Below are 27265 nucleotides of genomic sequence, written 5' to 3'. Positions count from 1 at the left end.
CCATAACCAACTCAAAATGATCATAACCATGATCCCATCAAAATGCTGACAAAATAATTTAGTGTATGTTTGCAAACAAATAAACAAACAAATATTTGTTATTCAAACATGCTGACAAAATACTCCAAACCAAATAGTTTATTTCATTTCATCCTAGCTTGTTAGCTAACAAGACGTGGGGAATTGGAACTAGTATAACTTAACAAAGAAACTTGATGAGTTGGGAAAAATCATTGACTTTGATTCTTATTTTTTAATATATAAATTCGATTGAATCCATAGTTTTAGATCACATCATTATCTATAAATTGAGTCCTATAACACATCTAAACTCCCATCAATACAAATTTACAAATACTTTATAACAAATAGCAAGAGTTCAAGCTAATCATGAAATCCATAATCCTATCATTTGCTCAAAACTTGTAACAAGACCTCACTGCTAGAAATCATTGGAATTAAATACCTAATATGTTTCCAGTACAAAATGCTATTAAACTCTACCAACAAGAACTCACTGCTCGTCCAACAGTTTGATTCTCCTACATATTTAGGGCTAACATAGATACTGGCCAGCAATAAGTGTAAAGAATACCTGGTAAAGAATCAAGGAAACAAGAATGTTGTCGAGTGAATGCAGAACGGAGCCGTTTGTCATTTGCGAGGCGGTGAAGGAGAAGACGAAATTCAGAGATGGAATCAACGTAAACCAGTTCCTATGGTGACAGTATAGTCGAAATTCGGAATCAATTTCGTGGAAGGCAGAGATTTTCGTGATTTCTGAGAAGCTAGGTTTACGTTTGGGGAAGAAGAAGCTGGTATATCGTGATTTCTGAAAAACTTAATAACCTACGAATGTTTTGTTTTAAAAAATTTAATTTTAAATAACCTACGAGAGCGCTGTTTAAAAGCGCTTTGGTAACCTACATCTTTACCAGCGCTTCTAAAAGAGCTTTGGTAACCAGCCTATAGCAGCGCTTCTACAAAGCGCTTTGGTAACCAGACCTATACCAGCGCTTTTTAAAAGCGCTCTCGTACCCCCCCTTTACCAGCGCTTTTTTTACCTGTTTATAGTTTTGTTTTTAACGCAATCCTATAGCAGCGCTTTTCATAAAAGCGCTTTCGTAGATGCGCTGTTAAAAGACAAAATTGGCGTAGTGCCTGCTCATGAGGAGCTCCTGGAGAATCAACAGGCATTGGACGGCCATGTCATTGATGTGTTGTCGCGCAGTTAAAACATTATGCGGCTTACACGTCAGAGCATCGAGACCGGAGTATGTGCGGGAGATGGAGATGAGGCGATTGTCCTAGCAGAGTCCATTCTTTCTGAGGCAAGGAGTGTCGTGGCTTACTGTAGGTAGAGGAGGAACCAAAATGTTAGGATTAAGAATACACAATAGAGTATTTTGATTGTAATTGTTTAATTTTAATTGACTCTAAGAACAATGATTGTACTAATATATATTCAGTTTCTATAATATTTGGTTTTATTAAACTTTACGTGGTTTTTTAATTATTCGTTTTTATTTATCGTTGAAACAAATAACAATATTTTTTATCGAATTAAAATTAGTTTGGATTGAAAACACCACAATACTTGAAATTTGATTATGGAAAAATTACACAGACAAAAATTCGGAGATGCATCTCTGAATCAATTTTCTTAAGAAATGTGGGGATTGTTTGATTTTTTTAAGGAGAAAAGGTGATTTCGGAGAGACATCTCCAAATTTTTCCTAGGGGGTAAATTCGGAGATTCATCTCTGAACTAAATTTTAACAAAAAAAATGATATTTAGTACGTTCGGAGATACATCTCTGAATTTATCCATAAATTTTTTCAAATTTTCAAGGATGTGTCCCATATAGCAAGTAAGGGTGGAATGAGAAATTGCCCTCAATTTTATTTAGGATTTTTTACACGATCTTATATTTTACAATTTTGTTACCTCTCTTGATCTTAAAAAAATAGTTGGATAAGATCTTCCGATCTCAATCACAATCTTATGTTTTATAATCTTACTACCCTCTCTCGATTTTATGCAAGATCATAATCATTGACAACTTAAATAGATCAAATGTTGGGGATCATGTCACCCAGGTTGGATTAGTTTAAGAATTAAGATTAGAGATTAAAGTTTATGGTAATGCAGATTAAAATCTCCAGATCACTTTGCACTCATTATGGATGACTGTATCAAATTTAAATGTAAAACAAAATTGATGTAACAGATTTCTCCTACAATCTAGCAGTAACACTGAAAAAAAGCTTGAATCTATTACTTAGCTTGAAAGCATAACCAACAGAAAAATACTTTTGATTCAACAAACATCTGAGTTTCATGACCCATGAACACAAGAAAGCCAGGCAAAACGGTAGGTCCCGCCTTAAAAGCAGTCTCAAACATTCAAACAAATCCAATCAATCTTTACATTGTGATGGCTAATATGAAACACAAACCATGCATCCTATCACACCAACACTGTTTTTCTTTTCCCACTTTCACCCTTTTTCAACCATCCATCACGGCGATTATTTTAGTCTACCCAAACGACTAATGCGATTATTTGTGAGATCAAACTATATTAACACTTCAATTTACCTGCTAATTTGAGCAATCCAGCTACTAAATGTATCCGAAAACCCGAGTTTCCTTTTCCTCGCTGTTCCTCATGGTAACAACCAATAAATCCAATACTATTTTCAGTCTAGTAACAATCAAAACCTTTCTCTATCTCTCTTGATATGATACTATAGCAAAAAGTAACAAAGGACAATACATAATCTTCACATAGAACTGTTAAAACTTCAAAAAAGTTCAAGTTTTGGGGTCTTCTTGATGTGGTCCCTTCTTGTCACCACCATCTTCATCATCATTGAATGACAGTCTTCTTCTCTTTGACATGGAAACGGCATAGTCAATTGTCCTGGATCGGATAACCGATGAATTCGGTGTATATAAATGCTCATCTCTTTTAATCTTCTCCTCATATAATCTCTGAATTAGATTGTAGCAATCAAATACATCATTCTGTATAGCGCAAAAAGTTTATTGGTCAAAAACAAAGGCCAAAATTTATTGGTCAATCAATAAAATTAAACATGTTCTTTTTCTAACAATGATTTTAGTAGAAACAAAAACTTACCGGTTCAATTTGCAAAATTGAATTCATTTTCAACCTCACATCTTCTATGGTCAATGTTTGATCCAATGCTACCAAAGTAGCAGCTGCTGCAATAACAGATGGTTTGTGATCCATTAGATTGAACCCTGCATAAGAAATTCACATCATTCTGATGAAAATTCGGTAAAGTTATCAAAAAGTGAAAACACATTCAAGTGATGATGATTGATTCACCTTCCATAATTACAGTGAAGATAGGTTGCATTGAGTTGGAAACAATAAGATTCGACGCGGAATCATCGGTGAACCTTTTGATAAAGTAAGAAAGGAATGAAAAGGGAGTAATGATCCCCATGTTCCAATCCAATGTGGTGAGAACCAAAAGTTCCATTTTTTGAACCACTTTTCCTTGAAAGAAATAACAATCTTCCAACTGAAACCTTGATAGCTCAGGCACATTGCATTCTTCCATCTTTGCAGCCAGAGAAAGACATGCAATCGATAGCAACCTTATCGCCCAATCCTTCTCCGCCTGCATAAAATCGAACAAAAATCAACCAAAAAGGTAAATCAATCAATTAAATGTTGCATTTGGAAGATCATAATTTGAACTTACATCAATGTTGCGTTTGGTAAGGAACTGATCCAAATAAGTCACTGACAAATAAGCAGTTTGAAAGTGAAAATCCAATGCTTCTGTTGTCTGAAGTAAATTCCCACCATCCAAAACCAGAAAGAAAAAAACATTAAAATCAAAATAAAAATCAAATTTTTATAACTTTTTTCCAATTGCTGTTTCATTAATGATGCTAGAAATGCTAAAAGAGAAAAAGGGGATAAAAAAAAAACAAACTTTGAAAATCCAATTGATAGCATTGAAACGAGCACGTTTCAAGGATTCATCAAACATCAAAATTCCATCTTTTTTGAACCCAAAGGAAACCTCTTTCTGAATCAATAACCCCACATGCTCATCTTCTGATACACCACCAAATTGATGCTGTTGTGACTCTTCATCTTTCACTTGATTCTCCATGTGTTTGAATCAATAGCCTTGGAAAGTGTAAAGTTTGAAATGAATCAAGAAAACATGTTGGTAATTTATATGATAATAATGATTGAGTGGAACAACATTAATGTTGTAGTCAAGAATAATAAAAGAGGAGGTGGAAAAGGAAAAGGAAAAGGAAAATGTTGTGGGCTATGGTTTGGGTGAAATGTTATGGCAGTTTCAGTTTGAAAACATTGATGTGTGGGAGAGATTTGAGTGAGTGGTTTTGGAGATTGATGGAAGCAATGCAATGCAGAGAGAGTGATGAGGTTTTTATTTGAGTTTGACTGAAATAAAATAAGACTTGGCATTTTGGGAACATACAGGTTTGTTTGTGACAACACTGTCTTGTTTACTCACGCTGTCTTTTGGAGCGCGTGGATACCAACTCATTTTATTAAATGTTTTGTTTAAAAACATTAATTAAATTATTTAAAATACAGAAATATTATTTAAAATAGAGTTTAGTATGGATTTTGGTCAAATCTCTTATTCAATCCAATAAATTTTATTCAATCCATGGAAGTTTTAAAACTTTAATTAAATTTTATAATTTTTATTTAAACTAAAAATCACGAACAATTGTTTTTTGATTTTAGAAAATATGTCACAAAAGAAATTACTAAATCGAGTCATAGACTAAGTCACTCTTTTAAAAATATTTCACGTCATTGCTTAAAATTGTATTAGACGGACAATCAAAAAATCAATCAGGTATGATATGAATAGGGGTGAAGATAAATTGGGCCGAAGACCTTGGCAATCATAAGTCGGACTTTTGAAAAATATCAATGCCTCAGCCTAGCCTATAATCTATCATAAGTTTATTTTTAGGTCCGAACTTGATCTTTTTGAAAGCTTGATTGACCTATTAACTTACTTAAAATCCTATTTTATTTGAACATACGTAAAAAAGCAATTCAATTAATGTTTATATAAAGTAAAAAACTAAAATATCTATGATACAATAAGTTTTTATGCATTGAATTATCTAAACTTAGTTAGTAACATATGTTTTGTTTTTGTGAGACTATTTGTTTACGAAAATAATTTATGACATTGTTCAAAAGGTATGAATATCAGCCTTTAATTAGGTATGAATATCAGCCGTATTGTTGATATGAATATCAATCGTATAAGGCGCAAACCAACCACTGAAAAATAAAAACAACAAAAAAAATTATTGTAATATTATTTAAGTGTGTCAGTTTTATATGTTTAAATATAATGTGTCGATAAATATACATATGAATATTATTAAATATGTTCGAATAATATTTAAATGTGATTTAAGTGACGGTAAATTTTATTTAAATATTTATGTTTAATAATATTGGGTATTTAAATATGTTTGGATGACATTAAAAAATCACATTTAAATAAAAATCACAAATAATTCAAATATTTTGATTTCACACACATTTTAATAATATTTAATTATGTTTGAATGTGTTTTAAATGTATTTGAATAAAATATGTGTTTATATTTAAATATATGATTTCTTAATATCATCTATTCTGTTGCAGAATTAAAAATGGTTGAGAATGTAGAAGCTACGGTGGAATGAAACTTTGTACGCGATTTGATAATGCGACTTTTTGGATTGAAGGTTGCGATCATGTTGCATCTTAAATCGGAGACGTTGGCTTGAACAGGTGCTGCTAATTCTCAATACGGTTGATCCATGAGATTCTTGTATGGTTAGCACTCTGACAACAACTGAACTTAAAGTTAAAGTGAAGATTAAAGATTGTCTATTTGAAATCTTCTTAGAAATATACTTATGCTTTGAACTCCATGGAGCGAAAGAAATAGTGAGCCTATTTTGATGGATCTTTGATCAGCTGAGAACACCATTCAAATATATTTAAATGTTATGTAGGAAAGAATAAAATAGTGTATTTTTTAATGATGTGTAAAAAAGAATAAGATAATGTAAGAAAGAATAAATAATGTATTTTTTCAATGATATGTAATGATCCCTAATTTTACCCATATATAAAGAATGAGTATTTTTTTTCTTTGTATCAAATATAACATATGAGAAGATATTAGATGTTTAATGACGTGGATGAAGGGGGTTGTGTTTCCCAGCTGTGAGTATGAATGTGAGAAAGGGTGACATAAAGTATTTGAAGCGGGGTCGGGGATTTAATAGAGATGCAATCTGGAGGGGAGGGGGAGGGTCCACTCCCAATCTCATCATAAAATAGATCAAACACTTCTCAATCTCTTACTCTGTCCCTCACCACTCAAATGTAACCATTTCTATTTCTAATAATAATAATAATAATAATAATAATAATAATAATAATAATAATAATAATAATAATAATAATAATAATAATAATAATAATAAAGACTTACTCTAAATCTTAACCATTAATTTTCATTAATCTAACGGCTTTAATTAAATTTTTACATAGAAAAATATTTCTAAAAATAATTAGATTAATTGATCAATTAAAGCCGTTAGATTAATGAAAATCAATAATTAAGATTTGGAGTAAATCTTCTACACTTATTCTTAGAGTAAATATATCTCTCCTAATAATAATAATAATAATAATAATAATAATAATTATTATTATTATTAATATGGCTTAATTGGTGACACGATTCTTTAACTTAATTTAAAATTAAAAGTTAATAGAACAAATTAAATGGACAAATTGAATAGTTTTTGAGGACTAAAATATAGCATTATTAAATAAGAAACTAAAGTGAAAATTTAAATTGAATTAAAGAAAAAAATATATTAAACTTTATAATAATATAACCAATTTTGTGAGCGATTAGTCATTCTATTTTATTACTAGTTATCTACCTGTGCGATGCATGGAAATATGTTATCAAATTATTATTATTAATGATAAATAAATATACAAAATAAATCTATAATTTTATTAGGAAAATTTCATATAATATTTGTCATATTTAAATTGAAAAGTAAATGAAGTACTAAAAGAGAAAAAAAAACGCAAAAATTAGAATAAATTAATATATCATCCACGTACAATATCAGTGTTAATGTTATAAATGTTATTAGTGGTAGTAAATTTTTTATGAAACTAATAAATAATTTTAATAGATAAGTAACACTTATTTTAAATTTTAAAATAAAAAATATTAAAAATCACAAATAATTCAAATATTTTGAGTTCAAACGCATTTTAATAATATTTAATTATATTTGAATGTGTTTTAAATGTATTAATTGAATAAAATATGTGTTTTTATATAAATATATGATTTCTTAATATCATCTATTCCGTTGCAGAACCAGAAATGGTTGAGACTGCGGAACCTACAGTGGAATAAAATTTTGTATGCGATTTGGTAATGCGATTTCTTGGATCGAAGATTGCGATCATGTTGCATCTTGAATCGGAGATGTTGATCTTGAACGGGTGCTGCTAATTTTTGGTAAGTCTTGAGTTGAATTTTCTTTTCCCGAATTAATAAATACATTTGTTATTCCTTGAGATTGATTTTGTGGTCTTGCATTAACGGATGGATGTAATTGAAATTGGTTCTTTGCTTAGAATTATGAAATTACAAAGTTAATCTCAATTTTGGTAATAATAAATTAATAAAGAAATAATGAGGGTAGTTAATTTTTAAAAGATGTGGTTATGCTTGTATTAATAAATAATTAAAACAAATATTAATAAAACTAATAAAAATTAAATATACTAAGAAAAAATAAAAATGGCTAATAAGATATATAATAATAATTTAATAAAAAAATAAATATAAATTAACATTACGAAATTACAAAGTTAACCTCAATTTTAACTAAAAAAAACTTAACAGCTGTAATTAATAAGATTAACTATCTTAATTCATAAAATATTTACGCATTAAAAAATCAATTAGGTAAATGTTTATTTATCATACATTTAAGTAATACTAATATTTATTTACTGATTTATGTGTTAAGAGTTTGGTTATTGTCATCATAGATTATTGATCTCTTAACCAACAATTTACATTCATCAATATCATCTATCACATAAATATAATTATAGTTAATAATATCTAATTCCAACAAAAGAGATGATCACTAAATGTCATGATAATTTTATATAATAGAAAAGAAATGAGACAAACTTTCACGAACGACTAATTCATTTAATCTTTCGTAGGATAGTCCATATTGGTGCTTTTATAATGATATATGTAAGTAGAATTTTATTAAGCAAAATTGTGTTCCCTTAGGAATATGAGTTACATTATTATGAAGTCTTTATTAATTGCGTGGATGAGTGTCTTTAGAAGACCTTAATTTTCTAAGAAAGCATCAGCAAATTTTACTTTGCAGAATTAGAAACTCTCCCACTTTACATTTCGTTTGATCATCTTATGCTTTCTTAGTGGGATTACTCGTGCAAAATACACATCTTTCTATCTTGTATTCACGTAGCCAACCTCATGCTCGCTTGGAGAATTCAAGTTGCCATGTTTCCTTCAAATTCTGATTTAGTGATCTTTGCAATTTCTTCTCCTTTGATTGCTCTTTCACTTTATTTATTGTTGTCACAGTGTGAAAGTTTATTCGAGATTTGAGTGATACACAAGGTTCACAAAACTCTAGTTTTTCGATCTTGTCACCACATATCAGATTTTATTTTGAAAATTCGACCAAGCCTCTTTCACTGACATGGCCAAGTCTCTTGTGTCGTAACTCACTCTTTGACACAGGTTTTGTGGATGCCACGTCTGCTGAACCAATTATAACCTCAGTCTCAGTCAAGGGTATACAAGCCTTGCCTTTTGATGCATTTCAAGATTCTTTCGGCCCCTTCATTACCCTTAGGATACCTTTCTCTCCTTTGAAAATATATCCTTTTTTGTCGAGTTCACCAAGAGAAATCAAATTTCTCTTCAGATCAGGTACATACCTGACATCAGTCAATAAATTTATTGACTCATCATGGAGCTTGAATCTTATAGATCCAATTCATGTAATTTTGCAGGCTTTGTTGTTTCCCAGCAACACCGACCCACTATCTTGATAATAAAATTCCTCTAACACATCTATGTTTGGAGTCATGTGCCAACTGCAACCTGAATCACTTGTCCATTCCTTGTAAGAATCGCTGCTCGAAATTACAAGAACATTAGATTATTCAAAATCATCTTGTACAGTGGCTGCATTACCATTGTCCTTTTCACCATGACTGTTTTGTCGACCAGGGCCCACCTTTCTTGTATGACCCTCCTTCTTATAGTGATAACACCTAATTTCAAGAGCATCACTTTCATAATATTTCTACTTACCTTTACCCTTCTTCTTCTTCTCAAACATGCCATCTTTCTTCAAGAATTTCCCCTTAACGGATAAACCTTCACCAACAGACGATGGCTTGTGATCCTTTCATTTGTTCAAATCCTTATAATACAAGGCTGATTGAACTTCTTCAAAGGCCAGAGACTCTCTTCCATACAAGAGAGTTTCTTTGAAGTGAGCAAGATACTTAGGTAAAAAACACAACAATAACAACACCTGATCTTCATCATCAATACTAACCTCGATATTCTCCAGATCAAAAATCAGCTTGTTGAACGTAATCTCGATAGCATGCATGACTTCGACATCCTCATGTGAATAGACTTCGACAACATGCTTAAACTCGGTCGAACCAAAAAACTATCTATGTCGAGATACTAGAGTTCGACCTTATATATATATATATATATATATATATATATATATATATATATATATATATATATATATATATATATATATATATATATATATATATATATATATATATATATATGAGACGTATCAAATAAGAACTTTGGTTATTATGAGAACTGAGAACTTTTAATAACAACCATACGATTTAAAATCAATGCTTCAGATTTCACTCAAACTTTAAGAGACAATAACTAATAGATAGATTCTGATTTAAATACATATCACATAAATGAAAATATGAGCATTGATTTTAAATCGTATGGTTGTTATTAAAAGTTCTCAGTTCTCATAATAACCAAAGTTTTCATTTGATACGTCCCATATATATATATATATATATATATATATATATATATATATATATATATATATATATATATATATATATATATATATATATATTATTTTCTTATATTGTTTAGAGTATTAGTCATTAAAGATCATATATCACTTCTTATAACTTAAACCATTCTTGAAATAACAAAGTGTACTTTGAACTAATGACCCTTCTATTTTCATATTGGTATAGTAAAGTATGTAAGTGCAAGTGTCCTAAGAATGGCCTCGTGATGGTTATAACTATTATCATGTCCTAACCATTATTCTTATTTTCTTCCGATTTTTTAGCTTATAGTCCAAGATTATATAATTATACATTTTCAAGAGCAGAATCGATAAAACATAATCAAATTTATCTTTTTGTTTTTTCACTCAATTATGTCTGATATGTCAAATAATCAGACATCCTATTTCATTCTTTCACGCGATTATCTAAAGTGATGCAAAGTACATATCGACAAGAGTGAAATGTGATACAACCAATTTATAGATTTTTATGTGTTAGAGTGAAATATGATACAACTATAAATACAAAGATTGTTAGTGAGTTTTGTAACAAGATGAGATACCGAAATTGGAGCTCTCATACTAATTTTATAGTCTAAAACCCTTATTTACGGATAATTATTTATCATACATAAGTGGTCACTCAGTTCATAACAAACAGACTTGAAAGCAAAAGAATTAGGAAGCTGAAACATCTTTTGATACTAAGACAAATTACACATACAAGGGTATGTTTGGTAAAAAAAAAAAAAATTTAGCTTTTCAATTCATATTAACAAAAAAGTTTTGTTTGGTAACTGTCATTTAGCTTTTAGCTTTTTTCTCAAAAGCGATTTAAAGTAATTTTTGAACTTTTAACTTGTGACTTTTTATATCATTTATACCCCTATTATTTTAACAAAAATATAATTTTATCCTTATATATATATATATATATATATATATATATATATATATATATATATATATATATATATATATATATATATATATATATATATATATATAAAATAGTTTTTGTGTTGTATAATTATATTCGTGTCGATTAACAACAAATGCAATATTTAATATTTTTTAACGATATTAAAATTACATGCCTTATATTGAATGTAGAGAAAGTGTTGCTATTTTTAAATTTGGAAACATTAAGAGATTATTATTTTAAATTAATACAATTAAGTTTAAAATTGTAATGATGTTATTTTATATATCTCATTAAATTTAATAAAAAATTTATTATATAAGTTCATTTAAAAATTTATATAATTGTTCGACATATTTTGATGTTATTTTTAATTTTAGTATATATTTTTTCTCGCATGTTTGTTAATATATGTATTTTTATTTTATAAAAACTAATTTAATTATATGATACAATAATATAATAATATAATGAGATTATCAAAATTCTTAATTAAGAATGTCCTTTTATGTCATTTTATATTTATCAGTAAGTATAACAGCTAATTTACCAAACTTTCAAATTAACTTATTAGATATCAGTTACCAGCTACCCGCTACCAGCTATTAGTTACCAGCTACCAGCTAGAAGTCATCAGCTACCAACTACCAGTTAGTTTTACCAAACAAATCCTAATTTGATTTTACGAGGGGAGTAATACACAATTGCATTCGTAATATGCAATTACTGGTGGGCCATAATTATGTCTATTTTTTTTAAAATTTCTTTATAGACCCCAGGGATGAAAATTCCTGCTGGAAATTCGAAAATACCCTTGGGAGATGCATCTCCGAAAAAATTGAAATTTTAGTTAATTCGGAGATGCATCTCCGAAAAAAATTAGGATTTTGGTCAATTCCGAGATACATCTTCGAAAAAACCCCTCAAAATTGGTCAGAGGTTTTTTCGGATATGCATATCCGAAAAAATCCCAAAAAATATAAAAATTTGGAATATTGATTATTTCAGATATCATAAAATTAATATAATTTATAAGTTACGAATAATAATAATGATAATTATAAGGTTGATATTTCTATTCTAATTTCAATTATAAATTAAAAAATAAAACTCAAAATAATATACAACAATTATGATTATATAAAAAATAAATACATTAATAATTACTAAAATTTATAATTACTAAAAATTAATAATCACTAAAAATTTATAAACTCATATTAATAATTACTAAAATTATAACTAATATACAACAATTATGATTATATAAAAAATAAATACATTAACAATTATTCAACAAAAATTTAAAATAAAAGAGATCAAGTATGAATAAAATTATGAACTAATTTATTCATATTTTAATATAAATTTAGAATTACATAAATTTTCAAAATAATAAATAAAAATCACAAATATAAAAATTATTTTAATAATTAATTATGATAAAAAAATCATTTTTTATTTAGTTTAAAAAAATTACAAGAAGATTTTGTCTTAATTTTACTTAGTGAATAAAATTTTATATAATTCAAAATTTACTTATAAAATATAATAAAAATATTTTTCATTTATATAACTTAGTAAAATAATTTTTTAGTCAAAAATTGTTTTTAAAATTTTGTTTATAAAATGAATTTTTTTAACTATAAATTGTTTTTGAAAATTAGTTTATGAAATAATTTTTTATGTATTATAAAAAAATAAATAAATAGTAATTAAATATTTTTATTAGTATTATAATTATTAATTTTATATATAAAAATAAGGTGTTGATTTAAATATTTATTAGTCTAATATTATTATTATATCTTGATTATAATGATATATATTTAATAATATATTTTAATTAATACAATTAATTATACTATTAATTGTATTGATTCCCCTTGATTTTAATTTTCTAATAATTATTGAGTTTTTTTCGGATTTGATTATCCGAAAAATTTCAAGCCCAAAAATTGGAATATTTCGGATATGCATCTCCGAAAACACTTATTTTCAAAAAAAAAAAGTGTTTCCGAAGTGCATCTCCGAAATCACATTTTTTTTCTTCAAATAAATAAGGTGTTTTTGGAAGTGCATCTCCGATACAATTTTTTTTTCATAAAAAAGGTGACTTCGAAGATGCACTTCCGAAATATAAAGATATTTTTAAAATTTTGCCGCAGGTTTTTAAGAGATCTATAAAGAAAATGTCATTTTTTTACCTCCTTTGCATTTTGTGATGTTTTGTCACCCCGAGAATTAAGGTTGTAATTGGAATTACAAATGGGCTGTATTTCTCATTTAATTTTGTCCATTTGCTCTATTTTCTCTTCCATTCTTTATGAATTTCCAGACTCGACCTTGATCACATTAATATAAGCTATTAACTTTGTTTTCTTTATATTTGTATAGAAATATACAAGAACAACAAGCAATGACAACCAAAAAAAAGATCTTTAATAAAAATAAATCTATAAAATAACTCTATAACACAAGAAACACAATAATTTGTTTATCCAGTTTGATCAAATAATTTACTCTATAGGAGAGATTAGCTATCTGATTTACTATACTTCCAAGAGTTGTTACAAAATATTACAAATGAGTTATAAAAAAATAGTCACCCAAGTTTCCAAGAACAAATTATATTTTCTACCTAAGTGTTTTTCAATCTCTCTAACTCTCTATATATGAATCACACAAGACCAAAGTATTTAGAAGTATTTCTAAATTTCTCTTAGGAATTTACATTTTCCTCTCTAAGATTACCACTAAAATTATCAAACCTTTCTCACTCTCTCCAGCTCTAAAGATTGTGAAGACAACAATGATAAAGATACATATTTATAACAACTAAAATCCAATGGATCCATAACAAGCCCAAAACACAATCCATTAACAAAATCCACAATCAAATAATCTCGAGCTCCAACAGATCAAACAGCCCGCTACTTTGGCTCCACCGCTTCTGACCTTCTGTCGTGCCACTTTGCATGCTACGCCGCCAATCATCGTCGACTTCCAGGCTGACTTTTAGTTTTTGCAATCTCGAAAAATGTTTCCTCTCTCTTCATCATTGAAAAATGTAAGACATACTTCAACAATCTCCACCTTGACTTTAAATTGTGGTGATGCCAATTTACCCATAAACAACCTTGCAGCTCTGCCAATTTAACATCTATTGAGCACTTTTTATCAAGTTCAAGCCTCACTTGAACCTTAATCTTTCCACTTGCATCCACTTGCTCCAAACCATCTTTTTATTCTTTATAATCTAACAAGCCCACAAATAAGGTTCTTTAACCAGTTTTGACTAAATCTGGTTTCAAATGCCTCATTCAAGGTCCTTTTTCTGAGTTTTGCAACTCTTTTATTACCTTCAAAGCATAACACACAAGTTCCGCACAACCATTACTATGAGATAATACAATCTCTCTCCTTAATTTTATCAGGATTCAATTGATAATCAGAGGCCTTTGTAATCAATCCCCAACTACTACTAGTATTTATAATAGGAACCTCCACCTCAAACGGAGTCTCCTATGCCATATTTTCTAAAAGCTTCATTCTAAGGTCTTTACTCTTTTCCCCTGATAGGACTCACTAAAATTAATACATCTGCGATTGATGGATTTTTATCCTATAGGTTCCACTCTCAACAACTCATAACACTTCCAACCTCTTGTATAGCTATTGAAGACAAAAACAATAAATTTACCATCAAGCTGAATTGGTTTGATTTGATCAGTAAGAAAAGTTTTGGAAACCTTAAAAATAAATTAGGTTACAATCTTACTACTCCTAACCTCCATAAGTGTTTGGAAGTCTATTCCTAAAAATGAATACCTCCCGATAAAGTAATTTGTTTTAGAACCAACCTTACTTGAGAAAATCCATAACAACCCAACACTCAAATGCTTTTTTACCCCTTAATTATGCAAATCTCATTTAAGTGCTCGGAATAAACCTCCAGGCGTCCACAATACATTAACATCGAGTCCCATAACTTATTATTTTCATGAAAGTCCCAACCATGTGAAGTATTTTACACCCCATGTTTTACTCTAGTGCAATAGCCTAGATCATCAAACATGCTTATGGATAAAAATTTCCCTTGAGCTCTACAACATACTCCTCATTGTGAAGAATAAGCTCACGATCACCAAAGATTTTAATGATTCAATTCCATGACCTAAGCCTCTTCAATATACAAAGTTGACACCACTAGTGCACCAACGCTCTCATAGCTATCCTCAATTGAGGAAGTAACAATGTGAACATAATATTTATTTCCCTCCCTCTTGGGACAATCCCTCTTTAAGTAACCAGGTTTCTAGTAAATAAAGCATTAAAACATGACTTGTAAAACCTATTTGATTTGGACATCCCTCTACGCTCCCTTCCACCTCTCGAGACACTGAAACCTTCACTGTTATCATCAATATTGAAATCTTTCATCTTTGAAAATTATTTGGATCTCATAGTCGTATGTACTTCATCCAAAGTGATAATACCATTTTTTTACCATAAATAATAGAATCCTTAAAGTGCTTAAAGGATCTGGGTAATGAGATTAACATTCTCTGGATCATCAATGATCTTGTGAAATTCTATAAACTGCTATGGATTTGTTCTCTACAATTTTTAATTAGTAGAGTTGTCATTTCAAACACAAAATATGATCCAAAGACTTGGTCATATTTATTGATTCAAGTTTTCCCCAAATCGAAGCCGCAATCGTCTCCTTGGCGACTTTCCCTAAAACTTTACCTCCGTAGCACAAGATAATGGAACTTCTGACATTATTCACCATCTTAGTCTTCTCTGCTTCTGTTAGGATTGTATGAATAGATGTCTCAACCTTAAATGCTTCAATAAATTTTTCTAAAGATTGCTTGCATCTTCACTTTCACAACCCAAAATCATTGTCTTCGAAAAACTTATGGATCTTCCATTTAGATCCCATAGTGCTCACATTTAAACAAACCCCCTTTACCCCATGGCGGACACCACTTGTTGTAAAATTATAAGGTTCAATGACATCAAGAAATTTGATGTGTGGGGACAAAGAACAATGACAACCAAAATAAAGGGTCTTTGACAAAATGAACTCTCTATGCAACAAGACAACAACTTAACTTTCTGGAAGAAGATAAAAGACAAGAAAAACATGATAATATTTTATCTAGTTCAATCAAATGATCTACTCCGAGAGAGAGAGAGAGAGAGAGAGAGAGAGAGAGAGAGAGAGAGAGAGAGAGAGAGAGAGAGAGAGAGAGAGAGAGAGAGACTATCTAATTCATTATATTTCTAAGAGTTTTTATAAAATATTGCAAATGAGTTACAAGAAAATAGTCACCTAAATTCCTAAGCATAAACTATATTTTCTATCCAAGTGTTTTTGAATCTCTCCAAATTTCTATATATGAATCGCACAAGCCCAAGGTGTTTAGAAATATTTCCTATTCGATTTTAGATGTCTCTAAGAATTTCCCAAATTTATAAAAAAAAACACTTTTTATAATTTACTCTTACCTCTTTATGATTACCACTAGGATTTCCTAACCCTTATCTCTTTATTCAACTCTAAAGTTCTAAAAGGTTATAAAGACAAGAATGATATAGATAGGTATTTATAACTGTTGAAACCCAATGGGCTCATAATAAGTACAAAACATAACCCATTAAAAAATGAGTCCACAAACGAAAAATAATGAAGCCCAATACACTCTAAATGATAAATTTGGACTTAAACTCTAACATACTGAAACATCTGTCGCACCGGCTCCATCACACGATGTACTCCCACCGCGCTACCTTCTAGGCTCTCCCGCCAGCCCTTGTTGACTTCCAAAATGATTTCTTGTTTTTGTAATCTTGAAACATGAATTCTTTATTTTTATCACTCAAAGTTTTAAGGCATACTTCAACAAGTTTTTTGAGTATAGTCGGAATTTTAAGGCATACTTCAACAAGTTGTTTGAGTGTAGTCAGTCAAACACATGAATATATGTTACATCCTATCTTCCATAATTCAAATAAGTAGGTTAGTTCTCAACGCCCTATTTGGTCCTACTAAAACTTGTAATAATACATCCATGTGTAGCCATCTTAATAAGTGTTTGAATGTGATACATGCCCTCGTATAAATAAATGTTTGAATGTGATACATTCCCTCTACATCTACAAGGTCTTCCAACCACACCTTCCATAATCCAAATAAGTTCCTTGTTCCATTATATAAGAACTTAGAATAGTGAACCAATGAATGTTTGTGTCAATATATCAAAGAGTATGCAAACCCTATTTTTGGTCGAAGATGAATGAGAAAGAACTCACTGTGTGTAATGGTAAGTTTCTCATTAGAGTTAAGGTCCCAATCATGATAATTGAGAAAGTTGCAAGATTTTTTTCTTTATCTAGAGGATTGGGGCAAGGAGATCATAGTCTCTCTTGTTGTTTTGAATTGCTAGCTAAACACGCACTTAGCAGAAAATTATCTATGTTAGTTGATTAGGGTAAGTTTGCATGTATATTAGTTGGTAAGACAACATTCCTAGCCACATTTTTTTAGAGATGACCTTATGATATTTTGTAAAGCTACTAGGACAAATGTTTAAGCCACTAACCATCTCCTTCAAGAATATCTTCAAAATCACGGTCAACATATTACTCCAACTAAATGTAAGCTTTATGGTGGAATTAATTCTAGATCTAGGTTGAGGCACATTGTAGATATGGTTGGATTTATTGCGGGACAAACACCATTCAACTATCTTAGAGTTCCTATATTCAAAGGTAAGCCTAGAACTTATCATCTTCAGATCATAACAAACATAGTATTGACCGAGCTAACTACATAAAAGATCTAATTTTTTCTATGATGGGTATGATACAATTAGCTGAGTCACTCATACAAGGTCGCTACAACAAATAACGCTTTTTATGACGAAGCTTTCACCTCAGTCAGAAAAACTGAGGTATAATGCCAAGGCGCGCCATGTTTTATTTTTTTTATAAAAATAAAAACAGGACTTCCCCCAGTTTTTAATAAAACCGAGCGGAAAAAAAATCAGGACACGCTTCAAATCCCACTATTGTAGTTTATGTTTTTATTTGTTTATAAGTGAATACTAGATGATATATCCCTTTGGTTTCCTTAAAAACCGAGGGATAACATAATCATATTTTACTATAAAAGCACTCGTTAAATATATTTTACCCTAATCCTAACTTATATATTACCGCCCCAAACTAGTTCCCATCATTCTTTGGGATGGATACAAAAAAAAGTCTTCAATGTTCTTCTTTCCTTGAACAAAATATTTTTCTTCCCTTGCAATCTATCTCACATAATGGTGTTGATGTTATATATTTTGAAACAACTCTCTGTTAAAGAATGTTGGAAAAATTCCCTATGATAGATGTCACTGGAGAAAACCATTCATGCTTCCAAGTTAAACAAACAAGGTTGTTCAATCTTTAAAAAGATACACGCAACAAAATCAGGAATTGCATCAATGATGATGAATATGACTTTTTTTAATATTCCATGTAAACAATGTAATTTTAAAAAAAAAATATTATTCACCTCAGTTTTATTCTAAAATCGAGGGACTTACTAATTTTATTTTATTTTTCGATTTAAAATAGAAAATATTTTTCCCTTCAATTTTTTAACAACCGAGGGAATATGTTACACAACTACAACAATGAATCTCTACCCTATATTCTTAAAGGAACAGCACTCAAGATATTGTCAAGACATCAATCCACAACAAACTATCTACATCCCCCACTATATATCTTTCTTGTGAAAGCATTTGCCATGATAAAATTGGCTCAAGATAATAAATTTTTTGAACTTAAAAAAGCTTGAAAAAATTCTCAATGATTGATTGCAAGTGAAGAAAAAACATTTCCAATGTTTGGAACTGATATTTCCTTACTTGGAGCAGATAACTCTTTAAAAGTTGACTGCATGGAGTCCATAGAATTTAAAAATAATTAAGCACAAAGTGTATCCAATAGGATCTGGATAAGAGCAAATATGTGTTGCTCCCTAAGAACAATAATTACTATGATAACACTGCATTTGTTGTAATAATGTCATTTAATATTATGTGTAAATAGTGAAATGTTAAAAAAAAAAAAAGAAGTTATACACCTTTTATCTTGGTTTTTGTAAGAAACCAAGGGTATTATTTTGGCGTGATAATTGAGAATATTGATCACCATCCTTACACAAATATGTATCGTCCATTTCATGAGTATCAATGCTCGAGACACTTTCATTAGTGATACACGTGAAACCTAACAGACATCTATTATAAAAGCATTATGAATATCAATAATTGTTAATGAAACATATAACATGAAAATTTTGAAGCGTAAAAAACTCAAGAATGTTTTCTATGATATATTGCAAGAGTAGAAAATAAATTATGTTTAAGGTTTGTGTTCTTCATTAATCAATTTTTTTGACGTTGTTCTTCAATAACCATATTCTTTCATTTAACCAACATTTTTCTTGATTTACATAAGAAACAAATATACGCGAAAGGGATCTGGAATTTAATGCATCTAACAGTTAATCTTCCCCGAAATTTCAATGAAACGAGGATCCAACATCTGATCTCCACCAACAGTGATGGCGATGAATTAAATTCAAAATTTATTTTATATATATATACACACACACACACACACACACACACATACATAAAAATTCTTTGTAAACAATGTAATATTATGGGTAATTAATTAACTTATAAATATTGTGTAGTTTATAACGAATTAAAAAAATCAATCTTACCCCTCGGTGTTATTGATAAATTGAGAGGTTTGATGCGCTAATTTTGAAAATATTTAAATTGCAGAAGCTGGGATTCGAACCCATGTGCATAAGCATTTTTCCATTGGTGTTTTCAAAATCGAGAGGTAAAGTTGATACTTTCATGACGCTCTTAGTTACCTCGCTTCTTTAGCCAGGGTTGAATGCATTTCGCTTCCGAGGTGAAATGTGTTTTATGTAGTAGTGTGCGTGATTATGTATAGTCTTAAGATTTATAAATGACCATTCAATCTTCTTAACAATCTATATTATTTCATAAGAAATTTTGGTTGGACAAGTATCAAAGATAATACAAAGCTGATTACTACATCTTGGAAACCTAGTTGCTCATCTTTGTGTGATGAAGGTCTTGATTTAAGAGATATTAAGACACTAAAGCAAAGTTGGTTGTTTATCTCTTTGTTAGAAGTTCTTGATTATCAATAATCAATGGTCTTCTATGTTTATTAGTAAATACTTCAGGCACACAAAAATCAATCATGCATCATATTTCTCCTTCAATATGGCATGAAATTAAGAATTCATTTTCCTTTATGGAGGAACATAGTAGATGTCAAAATGATAATGGTAAGAGCATTTATTATGGACTAAAAAATTTGTTGATATACAAAATTAAAGATTTACACATAATATTTCCAATTGATATTCAATTTATGCAAATTATTAAGGTCAATTCAATTATCCAAAACATCAATTGGAATATTCCTAACGACTTATCTATTTTGCCTCCTCAAATTGTTGAAGACATTTTGAAGATTAACTTGTCATTTGATAATACTACTGGTGATAAAGCTATTTGGATTGGATCTATAAATGGTGATCTATCTTTTAAAGATGCCAACTATTATATCACGAGGGATCACATCAAGTCTTCATGGACAAAATTCATTAGACATCCCTACATACCACATGATAATTCATTAGTGACTTGAAAACTAATACACATTGTTGATGCAACAGAAGATAACCTAATTCAAAGGAGAATGCATATTATTATTGCTCTCTCTGCAATCATAATGTGAAAACCACATACCATTAATTTCTTAGATACATGTACTCCTTACTTTTTTGGAACTGGATGGAGCGATTATTTGACATGAACATTGAAAGAACTAGTTACAAAAGTTTATTTAAGCTTGCTGGTAGAAGTTAGAGCTCTCAAATTCAGAATTTGGTCATGACTCTCGTCATAATAATTCTTTGAAAAACTTGGCATAGAAGAAATTATATTAGGTTTTGAAATGGTAAAATTGACTTTGATAGAGACAATCTTCTTGTTAAATAATTAGTCTATATGTCATTTATTTTTTCAGGGGCACATGTACTCTTCAATTCACGAGTAGAGCTGGCAATTCAGGCTATCCGGCCCATTCGGGCAAGCCCGTGACAGGCTCGGGCCTTTGGCGGGTCGGACTTAAAAGCCTATAATTTAAACGGACCAAAATTAAGTTGTCCAAGCCCGACCCTTCACGGATTACGGTTAGTCGGGCCGACTCGAATTATATTTAATATTTATTTTTAAATTTTAATATTCTACATAGTAAAAACTAAAATATGTATGATTATTGAGTACCAAAAATAATATATTTCAAGTACATATATAACATATTAGATAAACCATCACATAAATATACTATTTCAAACAAATAATCAATATTCAAGTGCAAATAATTCCTCACCCTATTTAATTTAAGAATTAAATTTTGATAAAATTAATTTGTACATAATATATTATTTATAAAATGTAGAAAAAAAATTAACATTCATGTCAATGATATTCAATATTTAAAATAAATCAAATTGATCTTGTATATTCAATATTTAAAATAAATCAAATTGATCTTATATCTATAAACTATTCTTTAATTGAGATTGGTGTGAAAGATTAAATATTACTATAGGGTATTTAGTATACATAAATAAAAAACTAATTTTATATATGTATTAGAAAAATAAGGGCATTATTATTAGTAGAGTATTTTAAAATTTATGTAATAAAAAGAGTTAAATAAATAAGTAGATTACCCGCAATCCGGTCGGGTTAGTCTGGTTAAACTTTGGGCTTTTAACAGTTGGACTTAAAAGCCCAAATAATTAATGGCTCAAATTTTTATGTTCAAGCCTAGAATTTTTACGGGCTTTCGGGCCGATCCGGTTAATACGGCTCGTTTTGCCGGCTCTATTCACGAGTTTACAATTATCAAATGATTTGATATCAAATATCAACTCTCCTTCACCTAGATTCATAAAAGTTAATTGGTGCTTTCCTAGTCATAATTGGATTAAGTGCAACACATAGAAAATTTCGGAATATCAATTTCTAGTGCCACATTTAAGAACATTTTTAGAAGCTTTCTCAGTTAAGATTGAAGTTTGCAACTTATTTCCAGTTGAATTACATGTAATCATGTTTGTTATTGAATTTGCTAACATGAAAATCAGAGAAATCTTTAATTTGGAATTGACTCAATGCTGTCAATTTATAAATATTTTTAATGTAAATATTGTCCATTGACATCTTTATGAGAGAATACTTTACACTAGTATTTTTTAATATTCAAAATATCTTACATTTTCAAAAAGGAAAATGTATATGAGCAACATATAGATTAATCATTACAGATTTTTTTCAAATTTAAAAAATAGAGAGATTGAAATAATGAATCAACAAAAGAAGAATTTAAGCCAAAAATTTAATTATACCAACCAGAATGGTCCATCCTTTCCAAATGTAATAATGTAACAATACTACTAAAAATTGGCTGTGTTTTATTTTTCCATGTCAGTGGGGCTTTGATCACTTAACTACAAAACTTAATTATTAAACTCATCATCTCTGCTCGAGTGTACTATGCTGTGGTAAATGGTAACGCTATGTTATGTTGCTATCTCCCCGTCTCTTTCAAAATTCTTGGACAGAAAAAAAATTTGTGAAATTATGAACATCCACATGCAAATTGTTCCTAGGCCGGAAGCACTGCAATGAAAACGGAGAAATTCAGAGTATGCCTTTTCATTTCAACTTATTTTGCTAGGTTTTTGAAAAAATTATTTTGCTAGGATGGAATTAGTAGAGTAGGTACCCCATTGATGTTTATGTGATAAGCTTTTTTTTCTTTGTACTTAATGACTATAATGTTTACCAGCAAGTGACTCTTTCTTTTCTTTGTTCTTTTCAAATAAGAGTTCTAGATAAATTGCAAAATGAAGTCAGTTTTGTTAGATACTATTTAATGACATTTTTATGTTGGATCGGTTGAAAATCATATAATTTCTATATAGAAATCAAGAAGATGATTCTAAACGAATAGTCCATATGAATCAAATATGTCATTGACTCGTATCTTTTAAATTCATCTTAGAATTCAATAAGAGGATAAAAATGGAAGCGTACCTGAGTTTGCCATTAGAATCATTGAGGTTTGTGGGAAAATGATATTCCGATTTGCAGAGTTCATTAGGGTTTTTGAAAGCTCTTCTTATGGGAATGAAGAGAGAAACGTAATAAACTGTGTTTTGTCAATCGCTCTACAAATGGGGACCGTACACCGTATAAATAAACTTATGATTACTTCTTAGTTTTCAACATTCTAATTTGACCCCTCATCAAATTAGATATTGACTTATGAAATCTACCCAACAATCTTAACTTTCATGACATTTATGTTTTTAGCCACAAACTTAATATTAGTTAGACCACTATAATGTTGGCTAATTAAATAATGACCCTAACACATGTAATATTACATTTGTGACCCAAAAATTCTAACAATCTCTCAGTGGTCACATATGTAACTTTATACACTCATTAGACTTTATGAGCTCAAAATTTGCTATTATATTCTTTAACCGTATCCAAATTATCTCATCCATTAGTCATGCCAATATACATAATTAAAGTGATTTTTGTTAAATTAATTATAACTAAACTCATAAATGATCGCTAATAGTGACATAACTAAATACATAGATTCATCATAAAATGTGTACCATGAAAATCACATGAAGTTGGTCTATACATGTTGATTTTCAACTAGCCCTACTTTACTTTACTGAGATCATTCAATAATCTTATTGTACAAGTGTAAATAGCTAAATATCAAACTTTATTAATTGAAAAATATCCAAAATCGTAGTATGCATATATAATACCAAATATAGAACACAAAATTCATAAATAACTAACTTTCACTAAAATAAAGATTACTCTAACCCTAAAACACCCATGTGAGCAGTGTGCTCGTGAAAGATCTTGGATGGAAGACCTTTTGTAAGAAAATATTCTACCATGGAGTTTGTCCCTAAGTGTTTTATGAAAATTGTCTACTTTGTACCATTTCCTTAACAACTAGGAACTTGATATCAATATGTTTTGACTTGGTCGAGCTCCTATTAATGTTGGAATATAAGATGGCTGATTTATCGTCACAATATAAATTAAGTGGTCTTTCAATTCCTTCCACAATTTGCAGTCCAATGACCAGGTTCCTCAACCAAATCCCATGGTTGGATGTCTCATAACATGTTATAAATTCCGCTGCCATGGTGGATGAAGCCGTAAGAGTTTTCTTCACACTACACCAAGAAATTGTGCCACCAATAAACATGTAGATATAGCCTAAAGTGGATCTTTTACTATCTTGGCATCTAACAAAATCAAAGTTAGAGTATCCAGTGATCTCTAACTAGTTTGACATCCTATATGTGACATAATCTTTTGTTCTCTTTAAATACCTCATAATTTTTTGGCGTATTTCAAATGATCCATTCCTGGATTGCTCAAATATTTGTCTAAACCCTAACTATGAATGCAATATTCGAACGCGTAGAGACTTAGGTTTACATCAGACTCCCTACAACTGACACGTAAGAAATATTTTGCATTTCTTCAATGTCTAAGTTTCCTTTTGGATGTTGAACGAGACTAAATTTGTCTCCCTTAGCAATTGAAGTATCCCTTAGTTTACACCCCTGCATGCAAAACCTTTTAAGTACCTTTTTGATGTATCTCCTTTATGATAATCCTAGAATACCTCAAGATCGATCTTGTTGTATATGAATTCCCAATACAATGGAGGTGTCACCAAGATCTTTCATTTCAAATTTTCTTGATAGAGATTTCTTGGTTTCGTGCATCATGCCTATATAATTTGTGGAAAACACTATGTCATCAACATACAAGACCTAGAAAATATATTTGCTCCCACTAAATTTGTGAAACTCACAATCTTCACCAACATTCACCTCAAAACCAAATGAGAGAATTACTTCATGAAACTTGTGGTACCACTGATGAGACGTCTGCTTTAGTCCATAAATGAATTTTATAAATTTGCAAACCATATTCTTTGAGTCTACTGACACAAAGTTTTCTGGTTGCACCATATTGAGAAATGTCGTCTTGACATCCATTTGATGAGTTAGAAATTATAATGTGCAACAAGAGGCATGATTGTCCTAAAAGAGTTTTTCCATGAAACTGGAGAGAAAATATCTTTAAAGTTAATCCCTTTCTTTTGGGTATAACCCTTAGCCACAAGACGAGCCTTATACCTCTCCACATTACCATTAGAATTCCGCTTGGTCTTAAAAATCAATTTTCAACCAATAGGTGTCACACCTTCTGGTAACGGGACAAGGTCTCAAACCTTATTGTCATGCATGGACTTATACTCATCCTTTATTACTTTAATCCACTTTTCAAAGTTAGAATCCTGAATGGATTCGCAGAAGTTGATTGTATCATCTTCCATCATACCATTAGTGTTACACTTCTTCCCCATCATCTTTAGTATATATATAGTCCTACCTATGGTTGAAAATATATCGTCGAAAATATATTACAGGTCGAAAATATTACAGGTTGAAAATATATTACAGGTCGAAAATATTACAGGTCGAACTGGGAGGCTAAAATTACAGGTTGCACTTTAAAATACCTCATTTAGCAACGACAGCGCTTTTAAAAAACGCTATTAAAGGGCCACCTACTAAAGCGCTTTATTACTAAAAGCGCTGCCTAAGATTAAAAAAAAATACGCAACCTACGAAAGCGCTTTTGGAAAAGCGCTCTTATAGGGGGGGTCTACCAGAGCGCTTTTCTGGAAAAAGCGCTCTTATAGGGGGGCTACCAGAGCGCTTTTCTGGAAAAAGCACTCTTATAGGAGGGGCTACCAGAGCGCTTTTAAAAGCGCTTTCGTACCTACGCCAGCGCTGGCTTTGGCAGCGCTTTAAAGCGCTCTTAAAGCCCAAAAAAAGCGCTCTTATAGGGCTTCCGTGTTGTAGTGCTTCTCTACTACTTCTTAAGATGTTTGTGAAGAAGAAGAAGATGACGGGAAGAAGAAGAACAATAAGAAGTTATAAAAGAAGATGAAGATAAAGATGGTGAGAAAGAAGTGTAACACTCTAATTTACCTGACATAATTTATAAATAAAAATCAGAGTAAATTAAAAATAATTAATCAATTAGGATGCTACATTCAACTACAAAATGCTCATACAATAGGATATGCAACACATATGGAGTTTAAAATTAATATGAATCATAATGCAAGTCTGAACTCCAACATTTTATTAGCACAGAAAAAGCATCAACAAACTCAATAGTTTTAAATTCTTAAACATGAATTATAACAAAATATAATCTTAAGAAATCATCTAACATCAGATATTCATATAATAATCTCCACTCAACATAAATAAAGAACAAGCGTTCTCACTCCAGTGTTACATATCAGAGCAGACGCCGACTACACAAAAGCATAAAGAAGAGTAATCTCTTCCACTCACTTCCACGCCTCTATCAAGGAATATCTACACGATGCCCAGGAAAGGCATTATACAAACAGAAGGGATTAGAAGTCACAATCATATAATGAAACTGCATATTAATATGTAAGCACATAATTATCACATACATGATAACCCATTTAACAATTCACACTACCCACAAATTCGAACATCATAATACAACATATATGTAATACAATGAGACTCAACTCCATGACTTAATGCATGTAAAACCAATTATGAACTTTGAGGTTCATTTCACTCCTGATCCCCACCATAGGATTAGAGCATACAAAAAATCGATACCATAACCATAGGTAACACTTCATCAATTACCACCTAAAACTAGGTACTCGCACCAAATCCCCGCTATAGGATTGAGGCTCACCAAAAGTGGACCACCGTCCAAACACCATGATACATGATTCATAAATTAAATGCAGCAACATAAAACACGTACAATGATATTCAACTTAACCAATG

At 30.1% G+C, this 27265-nt stretch overlaps 1 protein-coding gene across 1 annotated transcript; it reads right to left on the bottom strand.

Annotated features, from left to right (window-relative positions):
- Nucleotides 1-2278: 2278 nt before the first annotated feature.
- On the bottom strand, nucleotides 2279-4474 carry LOC131655277 (cyclin-D5-1-like). The gene is made up of 5 exons (XM_058925170.1): nucleotides 3979-4474; nucleotides 3742-3828; nucleotides 3360-3657; nucleotides 3147-3271; nucleotides 2279-3031 (listed from the first exon to the last, which is right to left on the bottom strand). The coding sequence occupies exons 1-5, from the start codon at nucleotides 4159-4161 to the stop codon at nucleotides 2819-2821; spliced, it is 906 nt and encodes a 301-aa protein (XP_058781153.1). The 5' UTR covers nucleotides 4162-4474; the 3' UTR covers nucleotides 2279-2818.
- Between the last annotated feature and the right edge of the window lie 22791 nt (nucleotides 4475-27265).

This window comes from Vicia villosa, linkage group LG3 (genome assembly GCF_029867415.1).
Source record: "Vicia villosa cultivar HV-30 ecotype Madison, WI linkage group LG3, Vvil1.0, whole genome shotgun sequence".
Classification (NCBI taxonomy): Eukaryota; Viridiplantae; Streptophyta; class Magnoliopsida; order Fabales; family Fabaceae; genus Vicia; species Vicia villosa.
This window is presented reverse-complemented; position numbering and strand designations above follow the sequence as displayed.